This window comes from Microtus pennsylvanicus, chromosome 13, assembly GCF_037038515.1.
Source record: "Microtus pennsylvanicus isolate mMicPen1 chromosome 13, mMicPen1.hap1, whole genome shotgun sequence".
Lineage (NCBI taxonomy): Eukaryota > Metazoa > Chordata > Mammalia > Rodentia > Cricetidae > Microtus > Microtus pennsylvanicus.
This window is the reverse complement of record NC_134591.1, coordinates 54,801,576-54,821,683: the sequence shown is the minus strand read 5'-3', so window position 1 is coordinate 54,821,683 and position 20,108 is coordinate 54,801,576. Positions and strand designations below refer to the sequence as shown.

General features: G+C 46.0%; 1 protein-coding gene across 5 annotated transcripts in view; it reads left to right on the top strand.

Annotated features, from left to right (window-relative positions):
* Positions 1-20,051, top strand: part of Cap1 (cyclase associated actin cytoskeleton regulatory protein 1) — a 28,412-nt gene extending 8,361 nt beyond the window's left edge. For 3 of the 5 annotated variants that reach the window (XM_075946353.1, XM_075946355.1, XM_075946351.1), the window contains exons 2-13: positions 5,779-5,903; positions 6,782-6,882; positions 8,547-8,624; positions 10,594-10,737; positions 10,825-10,910; positions 13,272-13,377; positions 14,474-14,651; positions 16,788-16,972; positions 17,144-17,267; positions 17,392-17,474; positions 17,791-17,934; positions 18,959-20,051. In XM_075946353.1, the coding sequence (XP_075802468.1) occupies positions 5,792-5,903; positions 6,782-6,882; positions 8,547-8,624; positions 10,594-10,737; positions 10,825-10,910; positions 13,272-13,377; positions 14,474-14,651; positions 16,788-16,972; positions 17,144-17,267; positions 17,392-17,474; positions 17,791-17,934; positions 18,959-19,042 (1,425 nt within the window). In that variant the 5' untranslated portion in view covers positions 5,779-5,791 and the 3' untranslated portion in view covers positions 19,043-20,051. The remainder of the gene's footprint in view (positions 1-5,778; positions 5,904-6,781; positions 6,883-8,546; positions 8,625-10,593; positions 10,738-10,824; positions 10,911-13,271; positions 13,378-14,473; positions 14,652-16,787; positions 16,973-17,143; positions 17,268-17,391; positions 17,475-17,790; positions 17,935-18,958) is intronic. The other 2 variants (XM_075946354.1, XM_075946352.1) reach the window with 1 other exon arrangement.
* The last annotated feature ends 57 nt before the right edge of the window (positions 20,052-20,108 follow it).

Genomic DNA, 20,108 nt, shown 5'->3' with positions numbered 1-20,108 from the left:
ATGCCATACCCTATGCATTCTAGCCTTTTGTTTTTTTTTAAATAGCCTATTTCTATCACTTTTTAAAAGGATTCATTTTTAATGTTATTATTTTTAAGAAAAAGTCTCATTATGTAGCCCTTGCTGGCCTGGAACTTATTGTGTAGATCAGGCTAGCCTCATATGGATCCCTTAAAAAAATAAATGGGCTTGAAAGTAGGCTTGGAGAGATGGCTCAATTTATTCCTATGCCCCTCCCAAAAAAAACAAATTTAGGGGACTAGAGAGATGGCTCAGTGCTTAAGGACACTAGCTGCTCTTCCAGAGGACCTGGGTTTGGCTCCCAGAACTCACATAGCAGCGCATAACTGTCTATAACTCAAGTCCTAGGGGATCTGATGCCCTCTTTAGGCTTTTTGGGGCACCAGGTATACATGTACACAGACATACATGCAGGGAAAACACACACATGAACATACAAATTTTTAAATATTTATTTATTTATTTATTATGTATACAATATTCTGTCTGCGTGTATGTCTACAGGCCAGAAGAGGGCACCAGACCTCATTACAGATGGTTGTGAGCCACCATGTGGTTTCCGGGAATTGAACTCAGGACCTAAAATTACATATTCTAATAAGAAATTATTTCACTTTTAACTGGTACTTACTTTTAAGATATCTCTATATATGATTTGTGCCTGAGAAGGCAGGACTTATTTTTAGGTGAACATTATTTTTTGTGAGGTTTTGTAAAAACAAGCAAAGAATGATAAGAAGGAGAAAACCACTTCCCCACAGAGATGAAGGAAGGAGAGAGGCCAGGCCTGTGTTTAGATATTAGTAGGTAGGGTGCCACTCAAATTGTTCATCTATCCAGAGGTCTGCTTTTGGATAGCCTGCTGTATTTTTAGCTCCTGTCATTTTCTAATGCTGGATCCAAAGACAAGCTATGATCCCAGCCCCATGGTGACAACTGCCTGCTGGTTCCTTTCTCTCTCTTTTCTTTTCTTCCTTCCTTCCTTCCTTCCTTCCTTCCTTCCTTCCTTCCTTCCATCCTTCCTTTCTTTCTTTCTTTCTTTTTTTTTTTTTTTAAATATTTATTTATTTATTATGTATACAATATTCTGTGTGTGTGCATGCCTGCAGGCCAGAAGAGAGCACCAGACCTCATTACAGATGGTTGTGAGCCACCATGTGGTTGCTGGGAATTGAACTCAGGACCTTTGGAAGAGCAGGCAATGCTCTTAACCGCTGAGCCATCTCTCCAGCCCCTCTTTCTTTCTTTGTTTCTTTCTTTCTTGTGTTTGTCCATCCGTCTGGCAGTCCTTATCTTTGTTTCTTTTATTCATCCATCCATCTAGCTAGCTGTTGTGTGTGTCGTCCATTTGTCCATATGTCTGTCTGTGTGTGTCCCTGTCCATCTGTGCAGAAGCATGGGGGTTAAAGGACAACTTGCAGGAGTGTTTTTCCCCCTTTATGTGAGTTCTGGGGATCTAACTCAGGGCATTAGGCTTGGTGGCAAGTGCCCTTATTTGGTGAGCCATCTCATCAGCTCCTGCATTTGGTTATTAAGAAATGATTTTAAGCCGGGTGGTGGTGGCTCACACCTTTAATCCCAGCACTCTGGAGGCAGAGGCAGGTGGATCTCTGTGAGTTCGAGACCAGCCTGGTCTACAAGAGCTAGTTCCAGGACAGGCACCAAAGCCACAGAGAAACCCTGTCTCAAAAACCAAAAAAAAAAAAAAAGAAATGATTTTAGGGGACTGGAGAGATGGCTCAGAGATTAAGAGCCTGACTGCTCTTCCAGAGGTCCTGAGTTCAGTTCCCAGCAACCACATGGTGACTCACAACCATTCATAATGAGATCTGGTGCTTGCTTCTGGCATACAGGCAGAACGGTATATATGTAATAAATAACTAAATACTTAAAAATATTTTTAAAGCCAGGCGGTGGTGGCGCACGCCTTTAATCCCAGTACTCGGGAGGCAGAGGCAGGCAGATCACTGTGAGCTTGAGGCCAGCCTGGTCTATAAGAGCTGTCCCAGGACAGGCTCCAAAGCTACAGAGAAACCCTGTCTCAAAAAACCAAATACACACACACACACACACACACACAAGAAATGGTTTTAAACCTCTGTGTGGTGGCAGAGATAAGTGCGCAGTATCATGAAAGTACATACGTGGACACGCTCTTTTAGGTAGGTGATAGCTTACCTGAGTCTTAAAGGACAATAAGAGTTCCTGAGATAGGGCAAAGTGCAACCAGGCCAATAAATGAAAGAAGACATGGCTTTTTATAGAAATGCAAGAAAGTCCTGGTTGCCGTAGTGTGGTCGAGCTAGGTGGAGTGAGATGAAACCAGGTGAGCACAGGTGAGAATGAAAGGCTTGCTTAGGGAAAGGCTCTTTGGACTTCAGCCTGATGCTGAGGGCAAAGCTGAATGGGATCAAATAAAAACATGTTAGTTTTATGGGTCAGGGCAATAGTTCGTGAGTAAACGCTCACGCTGCTCAAACCTGTTGCTTGAGTTTGACTCCTGGAACCCATATTGGAAAAAAAAAACATGCTGGATGCTGGAGCTCACATTTGTAATCTAGGCATTCTTACAGCAAGGTGGGAGGCGGAGGCAAGAGAGTCAACAAAAGATCACATACATGATGCAACTGCAAGAAACACTGAGAGACCCTGCCTCAAAACCTCCTACCTAGAAGGAGAGAATCAACACCCAAAAATTCTCCTCTGCAACCACCCCCCATATCCACACACATCTACACAAAATAAAAAATAGGTCCTAATGACATGTGCCTGTGAGATGGGTGACGTGCGTGGTGCTGAATTCCAGGGAGACTAGCTAGGAGGTTACGGCAGCAGTCACGGAACGCCTCAGTGGTTTCTCCTAGTCAGGATGAAGGCAAGGGACATCTATCTGTTCTTTAGATATACAAAATAGAGGCTGTAATGTGTTTATTTCAGACAATATTTCATGAAGCTGACAGTTTCCAGGTTACAGCTTGGGCAGTTATGTGACTGCTGGGCAGTGCACACTGACCGGGCAGTGCAGGATCACTGAGACAGTGTGGACAGGGATTGCTGGGAAGATGAGGGGTTGTATTTCAGTTTGAGGTGCCTTAGGGACAGTCAGGTATAGATGTCTAAGTGGAAGGTGGCTCTGAGTTAACTCTGAGTCCCAGAAGGATGGCCTGACTTGGATATGCTGCTCGGAAGTTTTAACGGATGGTGCTTGCGAGTGGGTTGGGTGTGCTTCTACAGTGACAGCAGTTGAAGGCGAGGGACAAGTGGACATGGCCACCCTGAAGGGGGTGTATAGGGTGAGAAGTGTGTCTTGCCGGAAGTGGTGGCTCACCTGTAATCTGAGCTCTTGGGAGGAGAGAGTTGTATCATTTGGTTTGTCTTTCAGTCCTTTTGCTTCTGGACATTCCTTCCCATAACATGTCAGATCTCACCCTATTCCCACAAAACAAACAGAAACAACCCCGAAGCCCTGGGGTTCCGTGTTTGGTTAGTGGGAAGAGATTCGCTATAAATAGTAGCCTTAGCCAGGTAGGTGGTTCATGCCTGTAATCTTAGCATGTGGGAGGTGCAGGCAGGAGAACTTGGAGTTTAGAGTCACCTTTAGCAACTTGGGAGTTGGAGGAAAAATGATTTCTTTTTTTCTTTAATTATGTGTATTTGTGTATGTGTCCCAGGGGCCGGAAGTCACTGGATCCTCTGGAGTTGGAATTCCAGGGAGTTAGGAGCTGTCTGAAGTGGTGCTAGCAACAGAACTCAGGTCCTGTGAAAGAGAAGTACACACTTTTAACCATGGAGCTCCTAAAGAGTTATTGAACTTTTAAAATGAGTGTTCAGGGCTGGAGAGATGGCTCAGTGGTTAAGAGCACTGGCTGCTCTTCCTGAGGACCTGGGTTCAATTATCCACCCACATAGCAGCTCACAGCTATCTGTAACTTCAGTTCTAGGAGATCTGACCCCCTGTTGTAGCCTCTGAAGGCCATCTACATACATAATGTACTTGTAAGCAAAACACCCATTCATGTAAAATAAAAACCAATCTTAAAATAAAATGATACTAGTTTTCAGAGCTGTGGTAGCACATACAGTCCTACGCAGCTTGTATTGCATTTTCTGTATTAGCGCTGGCCTCACTGGTTGCCTTTGTGTGTGACAGAGCACATTGTACAGTTGAGTGCTGTGCATGGATGAGAGCTTCGGGATTTGGTTTCTTCCCCTAGATTTATAGTGTGGATCATATGTGAGTGCCCTGCCCAGAATGGAGCAGGGAAGCAGGATGGCTATTGCTTGATGCTTTTGCTAACGTGAGGGAGAGCGAGTGTCTGCTGTCCCCGGTCTCTGCTTGTGAGTAGGGTTAGATCTAGAGGTTTATCCGCTTCTTCAGGTCAGGAAACGGAAAGGCTGCGTTGATTTCTCACTAACACTCTTAAATAACGTTTGGTAACAAGCGCCTGGGTCCAGAGAGACAGGACCTGTAAACAGAACAGACAGGGGCTGTATTGTCTGGCGAGCTGCTTATCACCTGCACAGGGAGGCCAGTGTGGAAGAGGGAGATACCTGGTGTGCCAACTCTGATTTTGTGGAAGAATCACAATTGTTGTGGGAGTCACTGAGTCGGGTCAGCTTCATTTATTTGAACTACTTAATGTTTTGATTAATCGGAATTTAAGTCAAGGCTTTAGCTGAAATTCTGCACTCACAGTTACCTTATATGGTGCAGATAGGAAATACTTCACACGTGGGTGTGTAGTCGGGGCCCTTGTCCCTCTGTGGTTGCACAGTGTGTATGGTTCATAAAGAAGGACTGCACACCTCCAGCCTAACCTGCCAGGGAGTGAGTGATCTGGATGGGAGAGTAGAGTAAGAGTCCAATTAGATCAGCAACTTTCTCCTTCTTTACGGTCTTAGACAGTGAACAAGGCTGGTTCAGGAAGGGACAAGTCTATAACAAACCGTCAGGTCTGTCCTCTTCTTCCTGGCTGCATATCTAGACCCTACCCATTCTCTTTGGAGCCTGGCTCAGATGGCAGCTTCATGATGGCCTCATCTGATCTCCCAGCTGATGCATTCGCCCTCCTCTGAAACCCCATGCCGCCCTGTCTGCAGCTTTTGTCATCTTCAGCTTTTCCCATTCGCTGGGTAGTTGTTAGTGTATACGTTAAATACCCTCTCTCAACCTTCAAGTCAGCAAGGATGCTATTTATCTTGGTCTATGACGTCCCACTGCAGACAGCAGAAAGTTGGGGTTGGGGTACAAACATATAGCAGGAGATCTGAATGTTGGCTTCTGTGGTGATCAGTGACTGGAGACATGTCATTGACTGTCGCTCAAAACTAAATTTCAGTAGATAAGAATTCAGTAATGGGTTGGGGGTATGACTAAGTGGGAGAGTGCTTGCCTAGCATTGAAGACCTGGGCTTCTCCCACCCCCAAAGGAGTATTGTTATTATCCCAGATAGTTGTAGGGGAGGCTTAACCTGAGAAAATTTGTATGACCATACTTTGTAAATTCTAAATTCCCACACAAATATTTGTTAGTATATGCTAAGTACTCAATAAGTATTTGAATAAGATTTGCATTAGTGGACACTTTTTCCTGAGTTGTTTTCTTACGTAATGAAGTCTGCTTAGTTTTGCAAATTTTCTAGATGACTTTCCCACTGTATTTTATTACTAAATTATCCTGTTCTGCAGAACTGGCATCCTTCTCACCCCATGTGGGTATAATATTAAAATAGCACATAACATCTGATCTGTTCCAGCAGGTGGAACATTATGGCCGACATGCAAAATCTTGTAGAAAGATTGGAGAGGGCAGTGGGCCGCCTGGAGGCAGTGTCCCACTCCTCGGACATGCACTGTGGCTACGGAGACAGCTCTTCAAAAGGTAAGCCAGACCCGTGGGGGTGCTTGTGTTGTCCCTGCCTCAATTTCTGTCCTGGTGAGCTCTCTTCTTTAGAGCCCACTTCCCTGACTTAACGTAGGTAGTTCATCTCCTGTGAACAGATCAGGAAGGAAGTGACTTGGCACAGGGAGGTCTGTGGTTAAGTAGTTTTAACACAAGAACTTCCTGCTTGTGTGATGTTCCTGTCCTTTAGCAGAATGACTTTAGTCATTCTGTCAAATGATAAATGATATTAAAGTTTCTTATTTCTAAATGATTTATCCGATTAACCATTTGCCGATACAGTAACAGACACAGAGCGCTGGAGCTGAAGGAATCCGGGGGTGGGGGGGGGGGTCATTATGTTTCTTTTCACTTCATAGATGAAGAACATTAGCCTAGAGAGGAAGGATGTCACAGAGGCCGTTAGTGATGGCGGTAGAGACAGAGCTCCGCTGCCCGACTGCTGCTCTAGTTTTTTCTGCACTGTGTCTCCTTGACTTTCCCCTTTCAAGAACCATCTCCGGTCTGGGGAGATAGCTCAGCAGGTTAAATGCTTGCCAAACAAGCTTGAGAACCCGAGTTCAGATCCTCAGACCCCACTTAGTGCTGGCCACAGGAGCATGTGTCTGTGATCCCAGGACTCCGTATTGAGATGGGCAGCAGAGACAGGAGCTTGCCTCCTTGGGAGCTCGTGGGCTTGTCAGCCAGGTGTGTGCAGTCCTGAGCGAGAAGGGTTGCTGTGTCAAAGCAGATGGCAAGGACAGAGACCTGAAGTGGTCCTCTGATGTCCACATACGTGCCAGCACACACCACCCACGGAAGTTTTTAAGCCTTCTGTTGCGTGACTGATGGTTCCTGTTGTGTGTCTGCCTCCCCAGGAGCCGTTCCATATGTGCAAGCCTTTGACTCGCTGCTTGCCAATCCCGTGGCAGAGTACTTGAAGATGAGTAAGGAGATTGGGGGAGACGTGCAGAAACACGTAAGGATGCGGGCCTTTCTTTTCCTTCCTGTGTAAGGACTGGCGGCTTTCCTCACTTCTCCTTCACCCTTGGCTTACGAGCCCTCTGGAGCCTCCTGACTCCTTTTCTTCTACCTTCTTTGGTCCGGGCACAGAAACGATTTCATTTTTCTAGGCTCCTGTTTTTATTACATAGTCTGTGTGCTTCTTTTATGAGAAAGCTTATTTGTTCATAAATAGAGCCGTGTTCATCTTTGTGGTGAAGAACGCATTTGTGGTCTTATCTTCGTGTTATATAACCAAGCGGGGGGTGGCTTACTCAAAAGGCTCATTATCCTGATTTAGCACTTATGAAGCCATGCTTGATAGTTATTAGCTAATGCTAATATGGGTTACTGTCACACTTATAGTCCCCTGTGAGAACCAGAGTAGGCAGTGGCAGATGCCTGTCCTCCCACGCCCCTTCATGCGCTGCCTCCCTCATTGTCACCGCCACCAGCACATATACATCCCATCCCACACTCACATATACGTTCCGCTTCTCTGGGGCCAGCACCTTTCTGCTGGGGTACTGAATGATCATCTGGGAACAGTAACCATATGAGGACCTTTCTGGCTGGCCCTGAGCCCCTTGTACACTAGCTGTTTGCAGTGTATAGAACTCTCAGCTCTGTGGAGCTTTGGACAGTTCTGTAACATTTGGGAAGGAATTTAAGAAATTAAGTTTTGTTTTTTTTTTTAATGCATCCAGGTGTTTTGCCTGCATGCATGACTGTATACCCCTTGTGTGCATGGTGCCCGTGGTCTAGAAGAAGGCATCAGATCCCCTAGAAGTGGGGGTTAGGGATGGTGTGAGCCCCGGTGGGTTCTAGGAATTAACTGTGGGTCGGTCTCTTGGAAGAACAGCTGCAGCTCTTAACTGCTGAGTCCTCTCCAGCCCCTTGAACAAAATTTCAAAACATATGTCACTTTTATCCTTGAAAGTACAGATCCAGATGTATGTAGTAGCTCCTGCCTGTCATCCTAGTCTTGGGAGACTAAGGCAGGAGGATGCCACAGTCTTTAGGTTTCCTTAGGTAGGCTAGAAAGTAAGACCCCATCTCAAAACATCAAAATTAAAGTAAGGAGCTGGAGAGATGCTGCTGCTCTTGCAGATGGCTCGAGCTCTCTCCCTAGCGTCCACATCAGGTGGTTCACAGCCACTTACGGCTCCAGTCCAGGGGGGTCTGACGCCTTCTTGTGGCCTACATTGGGATCTGTACACAAGGAAGTGTATGCATACAGAGACACATGGATAAAAATAAAAATAAATTTAAACACATTTTCATGGGCCTGGGATATTATTAGATCGGTGGTAGAGCATTTGCCTAGCACTCACAGGCCCTGGGTTCTGTGCCAAGCTCCTCACCAAACAAACCCCAAAGCACCTCGTATGAACTCACTGACCTGCCTTCACCTAAGCTGTCGTGATTATCCTCATTTCTAGCCCTGGCGATCTGACCTTGACAGTTCCAACAAGAACAGTAGTAAACTGATTCTGGTATCTGTCCCTGAACTCTAGAATCCACAAGGCAGACAGCATGCTAGGCTTGGATACTGCCAGAGCCTGTGGACATGGAAGTTATGCTTAGCAGGACCTCTCCAGTTGTCATGTGTCATGGATAGCTGATTGTTTTCTCCTGCAGGCAGAGATGGTCCACACAGGCCTGAAGTTGGAGCGAGCTCTCCTGGTTACAGCTTCTCAGTGCCAGCAGCCAGCCGGTGTAAGTTCATTACAAGGTGGTTTAGTTTGTTCTAGGGCTCAAGGCAAACTGAGAAACCTCCAAGCGGCTGTCACAACATGCTCTAATAGACCTATCATACTTGTAGTAATACCCAGTCATTCCGCATCGAGCGCCCTCGAGGGGAGGTGCCTTGGGTAGTTACCGGTCCCTGCTGACTTTTGTTTTCTGCCATTTTGTTCATAACTTGAGTTGCCCCTGGGACGTTGCTGCTTCTGTCAGCAAACAGATGTTTTGTGATGGGTGGGCAAGGCTGCAGTGGAGCACCCAAGCCTCTGGAACTTTCTTTACTGCTTTCTCCCTTTCTCCTTTACTGCTCTCAGAGTCTCCCTTTAACTCGACTTTTACTTCGGCATTTTGTGCTACCAGATGTGGAAAGTCAAGTTAGAGAAATGAGGGTCTTCTCAGAAGGAAAGATTCTTCTGTCCTAGGCTTTCCTAGTCATAGAAGCTTATAAACAAACCTTGCTAAAAGCTAGAGTAAAACGCTTGATCCATGCCACGCCTAAGTGATGTGAAAATAATGCAGGGTAATTTAAATATCTGTCTTCAGTGAGAGTGTCTTATCTAAGTCTTCTCCAAGCTCATACTTTCTTAAATAAATAAAGCAGCCAAGATGATTGTAATGTTTTAGATGATTGTAATGTTTTAGACGATTGTAATGTTTTAGACGATCGTAATGTTTTAGATGATTGTAATGTTTTAGACGATTGTAATGTTTTAGACAAGGGTTAGCAAAGCCACAGGTTGCAAGCCAATCTGACCTGCTCCCCATGAATGGAAAGAAGTTTCTTTTGTTTCCTTTTTTTTTTTTTGGTTTTTTTGAGACAGGGTTTCTCTGTGAAACAGGCCCGGCTGGCCTGGAACTCGATCTGCAGACCAGGCTGAATCAAACTCACAAGAGATCTGCCTGCCTCTGCCTCCAAGTGCTGGAATTAAAGGGCCTGGGCCACTACTGCCCGGCTGGAAATGAAGTTTTCTGGGAACAGATATTTACTGACTGGTCCTGAAGAGAAGACGTTCTCAGGCTTCTGTTAGGCTGTGTGCATGTAGGAGCTGAGAACTGACGTGGTTAGGAAACTTAGTTTTGAAGGGAGGATCAAAAAATGGAAACATGAGATTCATCCATTTTGCTAAGCAGCTTGGAGAGGCAGCATCACTGACAGCATTTGACACCAGATCTCTATTCAGCAGCTGCTGTGTGGCGCGGGGTGCCTTGAGGACAAAGGAGAACCCAGACAAAGCCACAGAAAAAGGAAAGCATATTTGCAGCAGGCTTGGTATTACATTGTTAATTCTAGCATTTGGGAGGTAGAGACAGAAGATCAGGAGGAGTTTAAGGACACCCTTTGTTACGTAAAGAGTAGCCTGGGCTGCATAAGACCCTGTCCCACAGAGAAACAAAGGAAAGGAAGAACATTCATGGGTCCAGTGACAGTTTGCAGTGCTGTGTATGGTAAGGTGCCAAGACTGCTTATAGGGACACATGATATCGACGCTTGCAGTGGCTGCACGTGAAGCATTTGCATAAGTGGAAAAAGAACATTAGTAAAAAAAAAAAATAAAGTGGCATCTTCTTTTAGTGGATCAGAAGAGACAAGTGGCCGGAATGGTGGGCTTTCCTGGTAGAGAATATGGATCCTGAGCACAAAGTCCCTCCTGAGGAGTTGAAACTTTATGCAGAGGAAGGGTGTGAGCAATGTCTTAGCGATATGACTCAAGGCAGGAGGGCTACGAAGCCTAGCTGTGTGCTCTTTGTAGACCGTAACAAATTCTTGCATCATCTGGTATTTTGGCACATGGTTATAATTCCAGGCAGGAGTATCTGGAGTCTAGGCTACGTAGAAGAGTCTCTATAAAGAGGGAGAGAGCTTACCTTCAGAATCAAGAGTTGATGAGCACACACAGCTCTTATAGAAATACTAACCACAGTCTTTCCTCATCTCTCCTAGAATAAGCTTTCTGATTTGTTGGCACCCATCTCGGAGCAGATCCAAGAAGTCATAACCTTCCGGGAGAAGAACCGAGGCAGCAAGTTTTTCAATCACTTGTCAGCTGTCAGTGAAAGCATCCAGGCCCTGGGCTGGGTGGCTCTGGTAAGAGGGGAGGGAGCGACTAAGGGCAGGGAGTTACAGCTGCCGGGGCTCTCGGTCACCGGTCACCGACTGCTTCTTTCTCCGCAGGCTGCAAAGCCCGGCCCCTTTGTGAAAGAGATGACTGATGCTGCCATGTTTTACACAAACCGCGTCCTCAAGGAGTACAAAGATGTGTGAGTCTGCCTCTGCCCTGGTGGCTCCTGTGGAGGGCTTCCGAGCTGGCTCTCCCACTTCAGGGCTGTTCTGTGGGAAGCTAGGTGGACCCCAGCTCATAGAAAGTACATTTGCAGGCAGGGGCCTTCATTTCTTTTCCGCCCTGAATGCAGACACGCTTCAGCTTCTAGTCTTTAGTTTTAGTTTTAGGGGTTGTGTTGGAGATAACATGGATTAATGCCTTTTGAGTTGCTCCTCTTTTTTTTTTTTTTTTTTTTTTTTTTTTTTGGTTTTTCGAGACAGGGTTTCTCTGTGGCTTTGGAGCCTGTCCTGGAACTAGCTCTGTAGACCAGGCTGGTCTCGAACTCACAGAGATCCGCCTGCCTCTGCCTCCCGAGTGCTGGGATTAAAGGCGTGCGCCACCATCGCCCGGCTTGAGTTGCCCCTCTTTAATTATTATTCTGATTTGGTGTTTTACCTGTGTGTAAGTCTGCACTTTGTATGTGCCTGGTACCTTCAGAGGCCAGAAGAAAGCTTCGGATCCCCTGGAGCTGGAGTTGCAGACCTTGTGAGCTGCCTTGTGGGTGCTGGGAACTGACTCTCGGTTCTCTGGAGCAGGAACCATTGCTCTTAACCACCAAGCCATCTCTCCAGGCCTAGGAGTTGCTTGTTTGAATCAGATTTTGTTCTTCTGTTGGTGTGTCTCAGTAGTGGTATTGTGGCAAAGGGGTCAGTAGGACTTAACTAGAAAATTATCTTGTATATTCACATATTCAGGTAAGGCTGCCTAGCCAACGTCGGTGTTAAGTAGAAGGGAGTTATTGCATTCTAACCACATAGTTATGCTAGTCCTAAGTGACTTCTCATTGCTAATTTTGAGCTGGAGTGACTACAATTACTAGCTCTATAGCTATCCAGACCACGATCAGTCAGGAGACATTTGTTGACTAGCTGTGTAAGAAATAAGCCTTCATTTGTGTGAAGTGTATCCCACAACACCACAACTTTCTTTAATATTTCTAGCAGCCTGGAATTACCCATACTCTGCCTGGAATCTACCCTGTCATTTTATAGTTGACCAAAGTAGGTCTTGGGCTAAGTAATCACACAGTCTTCCAGCTAACATTTAGAAAGATCATTCTGGACACAGTGTCTTCTATAATAAACACTGATGGTTCCGTTTTTGTTTTTGAGACAGGGTTTCTCTGTGTAGCCCTGGCTGTCCTGGAACTCACTCTGTAGACCAGGCTAGCCTCAAAGTCACAGAGATCTGTCTACCTCTGCCTCCTGAGTGCTGGGGTTAAAGGCATGTGCCACCATCGCCCAGCTGGGAGCACATTTTGACAGAAGGCACTGGGCTCATGCAGTCCTTCAATTCCATGGCAATACTTGAGTAATCTTGGCTCCACTGTGACTTCCTGCACAAATGTCTGCCTTTACCACTTTGCTACTAGGTTCTGCCTATGATATATTTTTAGAAACACATTTCTGGTCCTAAAAAAACACTGATTAAACACTGCTGCCAAAGATAGAAATAAACCCACTGTCCCTGTTCTGGAGTTTATTCTAGTTAGAATAAGAGAATAAGGTTTGATTTTGGTTCTTTTGTTTTGTTTTGTTTCGAGACAGCATTTTTCTTTTTTTTCTTTTTCTTTTTTTTTTTTTTTTGGTTTTTTCGAGACAGCATTTTTCTTTGAAACCCTGGCTCTCCTGGAACTTTTTTTTTTTTTTTTGGTTTTTCGAGACAGGGTTTCTCTGTGGTTTTGGAGCCTGTCCTGGAACTAGCTCTGTAGACCAGGCTGGTCTCGAACTCACAGAGATCCGCCTGCCTCTGCCTCCCGAGTGCTGGGATTAAAGGCGTGCGCCACCATCGCCAGGCCTGCTCTCCTGGAACTTGATCTGTAGATCAGGCTGGCATTGAATTAAAAAAATCTACTTCCTCTACCTCCCAAGTGCTGGGATTAAGGTGTGCTCACCATGCCCAGTTTTTTTGTTTGTTTTGTTTTGTTTTAAGATAAACATCATTGATAAGAGGCTAAAGAGATGGCTCAGCAGTTCTGAGCACCGACTGCTTTTGGGGAGGACTCTTGCTTTGATTCCCAACACCCACCTGGAGGCTCACAACCATCCATATCTCCAGTCAGGGAATCCAACACTCTATTCTGGCCTCCTCTGGCATCAGGCACACACGTGGTATATATACAAAGATATAGGCAGAACATTCATACACATAAAATAATTAAAAACAAAACTATTATTGATGAAAGGGAAGCTGCCATTGAGCAGAGCCTAAGAAATACCCCAGTAGGAAGATGTGAACTCATGGACGGGAGGGGTCTGGAGTTATTATCATTCTCTGAAATTTTTTTCAATTTCCCCAGGGATAAGAAGCATGTCGACTGGGTCAAAGCTTACTTGAGTATATGGACAGAACTGCAGGCTTATATCAAGGAGTTCCACACCACTAGCCTGGCCTGGAGCAAGACGGTTAGTTAGTTCTCTTCCTTTCTCTTTCTCTCCAGGATAACCTTTGAACTTCTGATCCTCATGTTTCCCCTTGCCAAGTGCTAAGATGGCAGGTACATCCCACCACGACAGCTTTTAAAGAGTGCTGGGGTTTGAACCCAGTATTTAATGTACACCAGGCAAGCATCCAGCTGAAGTCCATCCCCAGGCCTGGATGCTAAATACTGATCAGGGACAATGGCTGGTGCTGGAGGACAGATACAGATGAATGAGTCATGCTATCCTAGCTTTCAAGGAATTAAAACATACAGATAATAAAGGTGCATCTGCTCCCTTGCATGCACATGTGAGTGCATGCGCACACACACAGACTCACAGACACTACAAATGCAAGGCTCTGGGAGTCGGTAGAGTACTTCACACATGTGTTATTCCAGGGGATAGAGATCTGAGGATCAGGATTTCAAGGCTATGCCTCTGCTACATAGTAACTTCCAGGACAGTCTGGTATACATGAGACCTTGTCTCAGAAAAGCAATAAAATGTGTAAATAAGTGTATCAGCCCATATCACAGCCAGTCAGAATCTATTAAAAAAAAAAGAAAATGGAAAGCCGGGCAGTGGTGGCGCACACCTTTAATCCCAGCACTCGGGAGGCAGAGGCAGGCAGATCTCTGTGAGTTCGAGACCAGCCTGGTCTACAAGAGCTAGTTCCAGGACAGGCTCCAAAGCCACAGAGAAACCCTGTCTTGAGAAACAAAAACAAACAAACAAAAAAAAAAATGGAGAGATGGGGCTGGATAGATGGCCCAGCAGTAAAGAGCACTGGCTGATCCTGGTTTTGATTCTCTAAGCCCATAGGGCAACTTTGTCTGTAATTCCAACACCCTCTCTGTCTTCCCTGAGCACCAGGCACACATGTGGTACACAGATATGCATGAGGCAAGATACCCATGTACATAAAATAATAAAACCAAAAAGTAATTTAAAAATAAATTAAATTTCAAAAGTACCAAGACAGACCTCTATTATAAATTACTAAGCTGAATGCTATAATAAATACCCAGAGCACAACAAATAAAGAAGGATGACTGTATTCCCTGCACTTCCTATTCAGGGGCCTGTGGCAAAAGAACTAAGTGGATTGCCATCTGGACCCTCCGTTGGATCAGGTCCCCCTCCACCCCCACCAGGCCCACCTCCTCCTCCAGTCCCTACCAGTTCCAGCTCCGACGACTCTGCTTCCCGCTCAGCGCTGTTTGCACAGATTAATCAGGGGGAGAGCATCACACATGGTGAGTATTTTGGCAGGAGCAGTTATTAAAGCAAATTGTTTGGATTAGACTCCACCAACCAGACACAACAGCTATTCTAAACCAGAACTCTGGCTTGCATGTGGGAACATTCATTTTGGGGTGCCACTTGCCTTCAAGTTACCCAAAGGGACATCAAACTTGAATTGTGTTGTGATTGAAGGGCCAGTGAGGTGGCTCAGTAGGTAGAGGTGCTTGCAGCACAAGCCTGGTAATCAGTCCCTGGAGCCCACAAAGTGAAGAGAAGTGTCAGGTTGTCTGCTCACCCTCACAGGCACACAGTGCATGAGTCCCTCCTGCCCACAAGAATCATTCTTAATGAAAGACCAGCTAGCTCAGTGGGTAACAGAGCTCACCCCCAAGCCTGACTGATGGATTGCGTGTGACCCCTGAGACCCACTTGGTGGAAGAAGAGATCTGACTCCTGGGAATTGTCCTCTGACTCCCTCTCCCTCCTTCTAATAAATGCAAAAGTGAATACTTAATTTTAAAGAGTAGAAATTCAACATGGGTAATGAGAGTGAGTCACTGGGCAGCATGAGCAGCATGTCCAGGGCACCTTCTTAGCCAGCTCAGCGCTAGCAGGTTTCCCGGAGCCTGCGCCGCATGGTACGTACCGCATGGTCTCTGAAGTCATTGTGTCGGGATGCTAACATCTCAGAGGATCTATACTTGCCTCATGGGAAATTCGCATACAAAGGACTACTGTTACAGAGAAAGTGAACACTTCTCTACCTAGCTGGTGGAATTCTAAATTGTACAACCCTTGACTAAGAATGCACCGTAACAATATATGAAACAGTCATAGACTGTTATTTATAGAAGCCACTAGTGATGTGGTTAGGGAAACACAGCATTAGGGAAATGCTGTTAACTGAGGTGTGGCCTCTTGATTGCAGACTGCAGCCATGTTACACTTTTTCCACCAAAGGAACCGTGTAATGTTTAAGGAGCAAACAATCTAGTATGTAACTACTACCTCTTGGAACAGCTATGGGGATGCATAGATCCAGCTCCGCTGAGGAAGGTAGATTGCACAGTCCTCCCACCAGCTGTAAGGTACTCACAAAACAGCTTCTACCTCCAAAAGTGAATATATTACAACCACAAGCAGTGGTAGAGCTAAAACTGGCACTCACTTTTGGTTTATGTAGTCAGCATACTTTTGCCAGCCTGCTTACCAAAAGAAAAAAAAAAGTTAAAAAAATGAGTTGTTGTTTTTTATGAATTGAATATTAACAATTTGTATGGCTGTAACCAAATACAACAGTATGAGTAGAAAAAGACTAGATCACAGAAAAGAGCTGATAGATAAATAAACTCTTACCCATGCTCCTGTAGGCAAGCCTGATGAAGCTCATGTGTCACACATAGGGACGTGAAAGTAGAAGGGGCTTGTGGGGAAGGAAGGGAGCAGCAGGAGTGGCGGGGGACAGCAGAAGGTAATGGGGTGAATATGATCAAAACATATTTATACATGTATGAAAACCTCACAGTGTAACCTTTAAATATGTGTAATTAATACATAGTAACAAAATGCCCAGTGGGCGGTGGTGGCACCTTTAATCTCAGCACTCGGGAGGTAGAGGCAGGCGGATCTCTGAGTTCGTGACCAGCCTGGTCTACATGAGCTAGTTCCAGGACAGATTCCAAAGCCACAGAGAAACCCTGTCTCAAAAAAACAAAAAAAAAAGAAAAAAACCCACCAAAATGCCCACACTTGATTAGGAGGGGTTGCTATATAGGAGGCTTTTTTCCTAGATTTTCTTCACTGTGACATAATTTCCTCTTTTTATTATGACATACATACATATTCTATGTGTATGTACTTGACACATACCTTTCTAGATTGTTTTTATATATTTGCATATTCTTGTTCCTTCCTCACCTTTGACACACACAGCTGTCTTTGTTTTGCTTTTTAATAAAACCATATAACCGAGAGGACAAGAGAAACCATAAAAGCACTTCTCCAAAACTGCTTGCAAGATGGCCTCTCCCGAGTTTGGGTTCTTGAAGTTTCTGCTAAGGACTAGTGATAGCAGGCCTTGTTTATTGCCTTGGCCCCAGCTCTGGTATGAAGACTAGGAACAAGGTAGCTGTTGTGTGTTCTTACAGCCCTGAAACATGTATCTGATGACATGAAGACTCACAAGAACCCTGCCCTGAAAGCTCAGAGTGGTCCAGTTCGGAGTGGCCCCAAACCCTTCTCTGCACCTAAACCCCAAACCAGCCCCTCCCCCAAACCAGCCCCAAAGAAGGAGCCAGCTGTGCTGGAACTGGAAGGCAAGAAGTGGCGAGTGGTGAGTTAAAGGGGCTGGACTCTGGGGAGGGGGCAGAGCAGTGGTGCTTTACCCAGAATTCAGCTGAAGTGTGCAGGGGATGGCTTATAGCGAGGAACAAAGGTTTGGGCTGAGGTGTTGGTTTTGTGGATGTGTGCTTTGTGCTAAGAATCCTGGGTTGTGTCTTCATAGGAAAACCAGGAGAACGTTTCCAACCTGTTGATTGAGGACACTGAGCTGAAACAGGTGGCTTACATATACAAGTGTGTCAACACGACATTGCAAATCAAGGGCAAAATTAACTCCATTACAGTAGGTGAGTCCTTGCTGCCCTAGGCAGGTTCTGACCTAGAGCCCGAGAGGGCTGGAGTCATTTCCACCTCTTTGGAAGTCCTTCCGCTCTGTCCTTTGCAGTTACACTCTTGATCTGCTTCTCCTAGATAACTGTAAGAAGCTCGGCCTGGTGTTTGATGACGTGGTGGGCATTGTGGAGATAATCAATAGTAGAGATGTCAAAGTTCAGGTAAATGATATCTCGGCTCCTCCTTTTGGTCCCTGAGGAATTAATTGATAGATACAGCAGACTCACAGATGCTCCTTGGGCAGGAATCTGATTCTCCAAAGTCTGTAAGCTGAGCTGGTTTGCATGTGGCAGAAGTCGGCTCTTTAAGGAAGCTCTTTCCAGGACTTAGCCCGGCCCATCCATTTTTAGTAGCTGTTGTGCTGGGGGGGGGGGCTCTTTTCTGAAATAGTGCAATCACTTAAAACAGTGAACATTCTCTCCGCAGCTTAGTCTACCCTTCTCTGCCGGAACTCAGTTGTCTTGGTTTTCTCTACAGGTGATGGGAAAAGTGCCAACCATTTCCATTAACAAAACAGATGGCTGCCATGCTTACCTGAGCAAGAACTCCCTGGACTGTGAGATAGTCAGTGCCAAATCTTCTGAGATGAACGTCCTCATTCCTACAGAAGGCGGAGATTTTGTAAGTCCTCTCTCTCTCTCTCTCTCTCTCTCTCTCTCTCTCTCTCTCTCTCTCTCTTTCTGTGCCTCTTCCTCAGCCTCTTGTACTCCAGGCCGACCTGGAGCTCTTTGGTGATCCTCCCGCCTCTGCCTCCCACATGCTGGGATATAGCACAGGGCCGTTTCTTTGCTGCTGAAGATTGAACCCAGGGCTTTGTTGCATGCTAGGCAAGCGCTCTACCAATTAAGGTATATCCCTGAGGAACTTGACATTAAAACCGGAAGAAATGAGCTGAGCCTCTTGGTATACACATGTATTCCCTACATTCAGGAGGCTGAGCTAGGAGGATTTGAGTTCGAGGCCAGCCTGGGTTACGTAGTAAACTGTCTCTTGAAACCAAAGACTTATGGAATTAGAGAAAACTATTTGATGGACATTTTGCATTCTGTAGGTAAATCCAAAACAGTGCACACAGAAGCCAGGTAGTTCTGTGAGCCAGGTAGTTCTGTGAAGTGACTCCAAGGGGAGGGTCATTCCTGCCTTTCTCAGCTCACTGAGAGTCAGAGCCCAGCCCCTCCCCCCCATCAAGCTGGTGTCTAGGGCTAAGCCTGTCAGGGTCGTAAATCAGAGAGTGGGCAGCACAGTGCGGCATGGCTGCTGGTGAGGTTTGTCTCACACCACCCTACACTGCTCTCAAGGTTAAGTGGAAGCCGGGCGTTGGCAGAAGTGTGAAGTGTGAAACAGAAACTGCCCAGCTCATTCAATAGGCAGGATTCCAACATGTTACCTCCTAAGTCTGTTGATTTGTGGATTTATTTGGATTTATTTTGTGGCTGAGTGTTTTGTCTGTATTATGTAGTTGCACCATATGTGTGACTGGTGCCTGAGGTCAGAAGAGGGTGTCAGATCACCCGGAACCAGAACTACAGATTGTTGGGAGCCACCCTTGGGTGCCGGGAATCAAACCCAGGTCTCCAAGAGCAGCCAGGGCTTTTAACCACTGAGTCATCTCTACCTCCATCGACTTGTTACCTCTTTTTTACAGAACGAGTTTCCAGTCCCTGAGCAGTTCAAGACCTTGTGGAATGGGCAGAAGTTGGTCACCACAGTGACAGAGATTGCTGGATAAGCGAATGTCCGCGGGTCCTGCGCCCTCCCCTATCACACCATGGGATACATCTGTATGGAGACGGTTCTTTTCTAGATTTCCTCTACCTTTCTGCTCTTAAACTGCTTCTCTGCTCTGAGAAGCCCAGCTACCTGCCTTCACTGAATATACCTCAGGCTGAGAATGGGCGGGACAGCAGGTCAGTGGATCTCTGGCGGGAAGGTGCATGGCTCCGCACCAGCGCAGCTGCACCATAGTCCATGCTTAAGAGCTGCGGGCCCAGGCCGGAGCTTTCAGCTTTGAGGGTCATTCTACCAACAAACAATCCTTGGGGGGAAACATCCTGGAAACAAACAGATCAGAATGTGTTCTAACAGCCAGCATGGCGGCAGCAGGAGCCAGTGTGACTCCGTAAGGTTCTAACCAATCTAATTGTTCATCGTTGAGAAGTGAGGCCAGGGTTGCACTGGACCAAAGGCTAAGGCTTGCCACTCAGCATTCCAAGCAGACTTGTTTCCTAAAAGCATTCCTTCATTCTGCATTCCATTCTGGGTCAGCCTCAACCACAAAGTAGCAGGTTTTCTGCTCTCAGCTGCAGTAGCAGTACCATTTTTGAGGGAAAAAGTCTCAACCCTTTTTCCTCCCTCTGGGATGACCACCTTGGTTCTCACGGGGCCAGCTTAAAAAGCAAGGCAAAGCAGCACACCATTCCAAGGAGTCTGGCGGTCCTCTTCCCTGCCCATGCCCGTCATGCTCGGCAGCTTAGCGCCTCACTGCGGGCCCCTGAGCAGGGCGAGACCTCCACTGCAGGTTGTCTGGGTCTTGATACGAATCTTGCACAGCATTGCTATTGTAAATCCCAGCTCTCCCTCTAGGACACACTGACCAAAATATGCAACGTTTTTTGTTTTGTTTTTGGTGGGAAGAGAGATTGTCCTGTGACTTCTGCCCGTTTCCTGAGGCCTGTGGAAATAAACCTTTATGTACTTAAAGTTATACAGAAAATAGAATAAAGTTAATACCAAACTTGTTCAGTTATTCACCTCATCTGTACTGAGATGTGAAAACACTGGAAACGACACAAGGG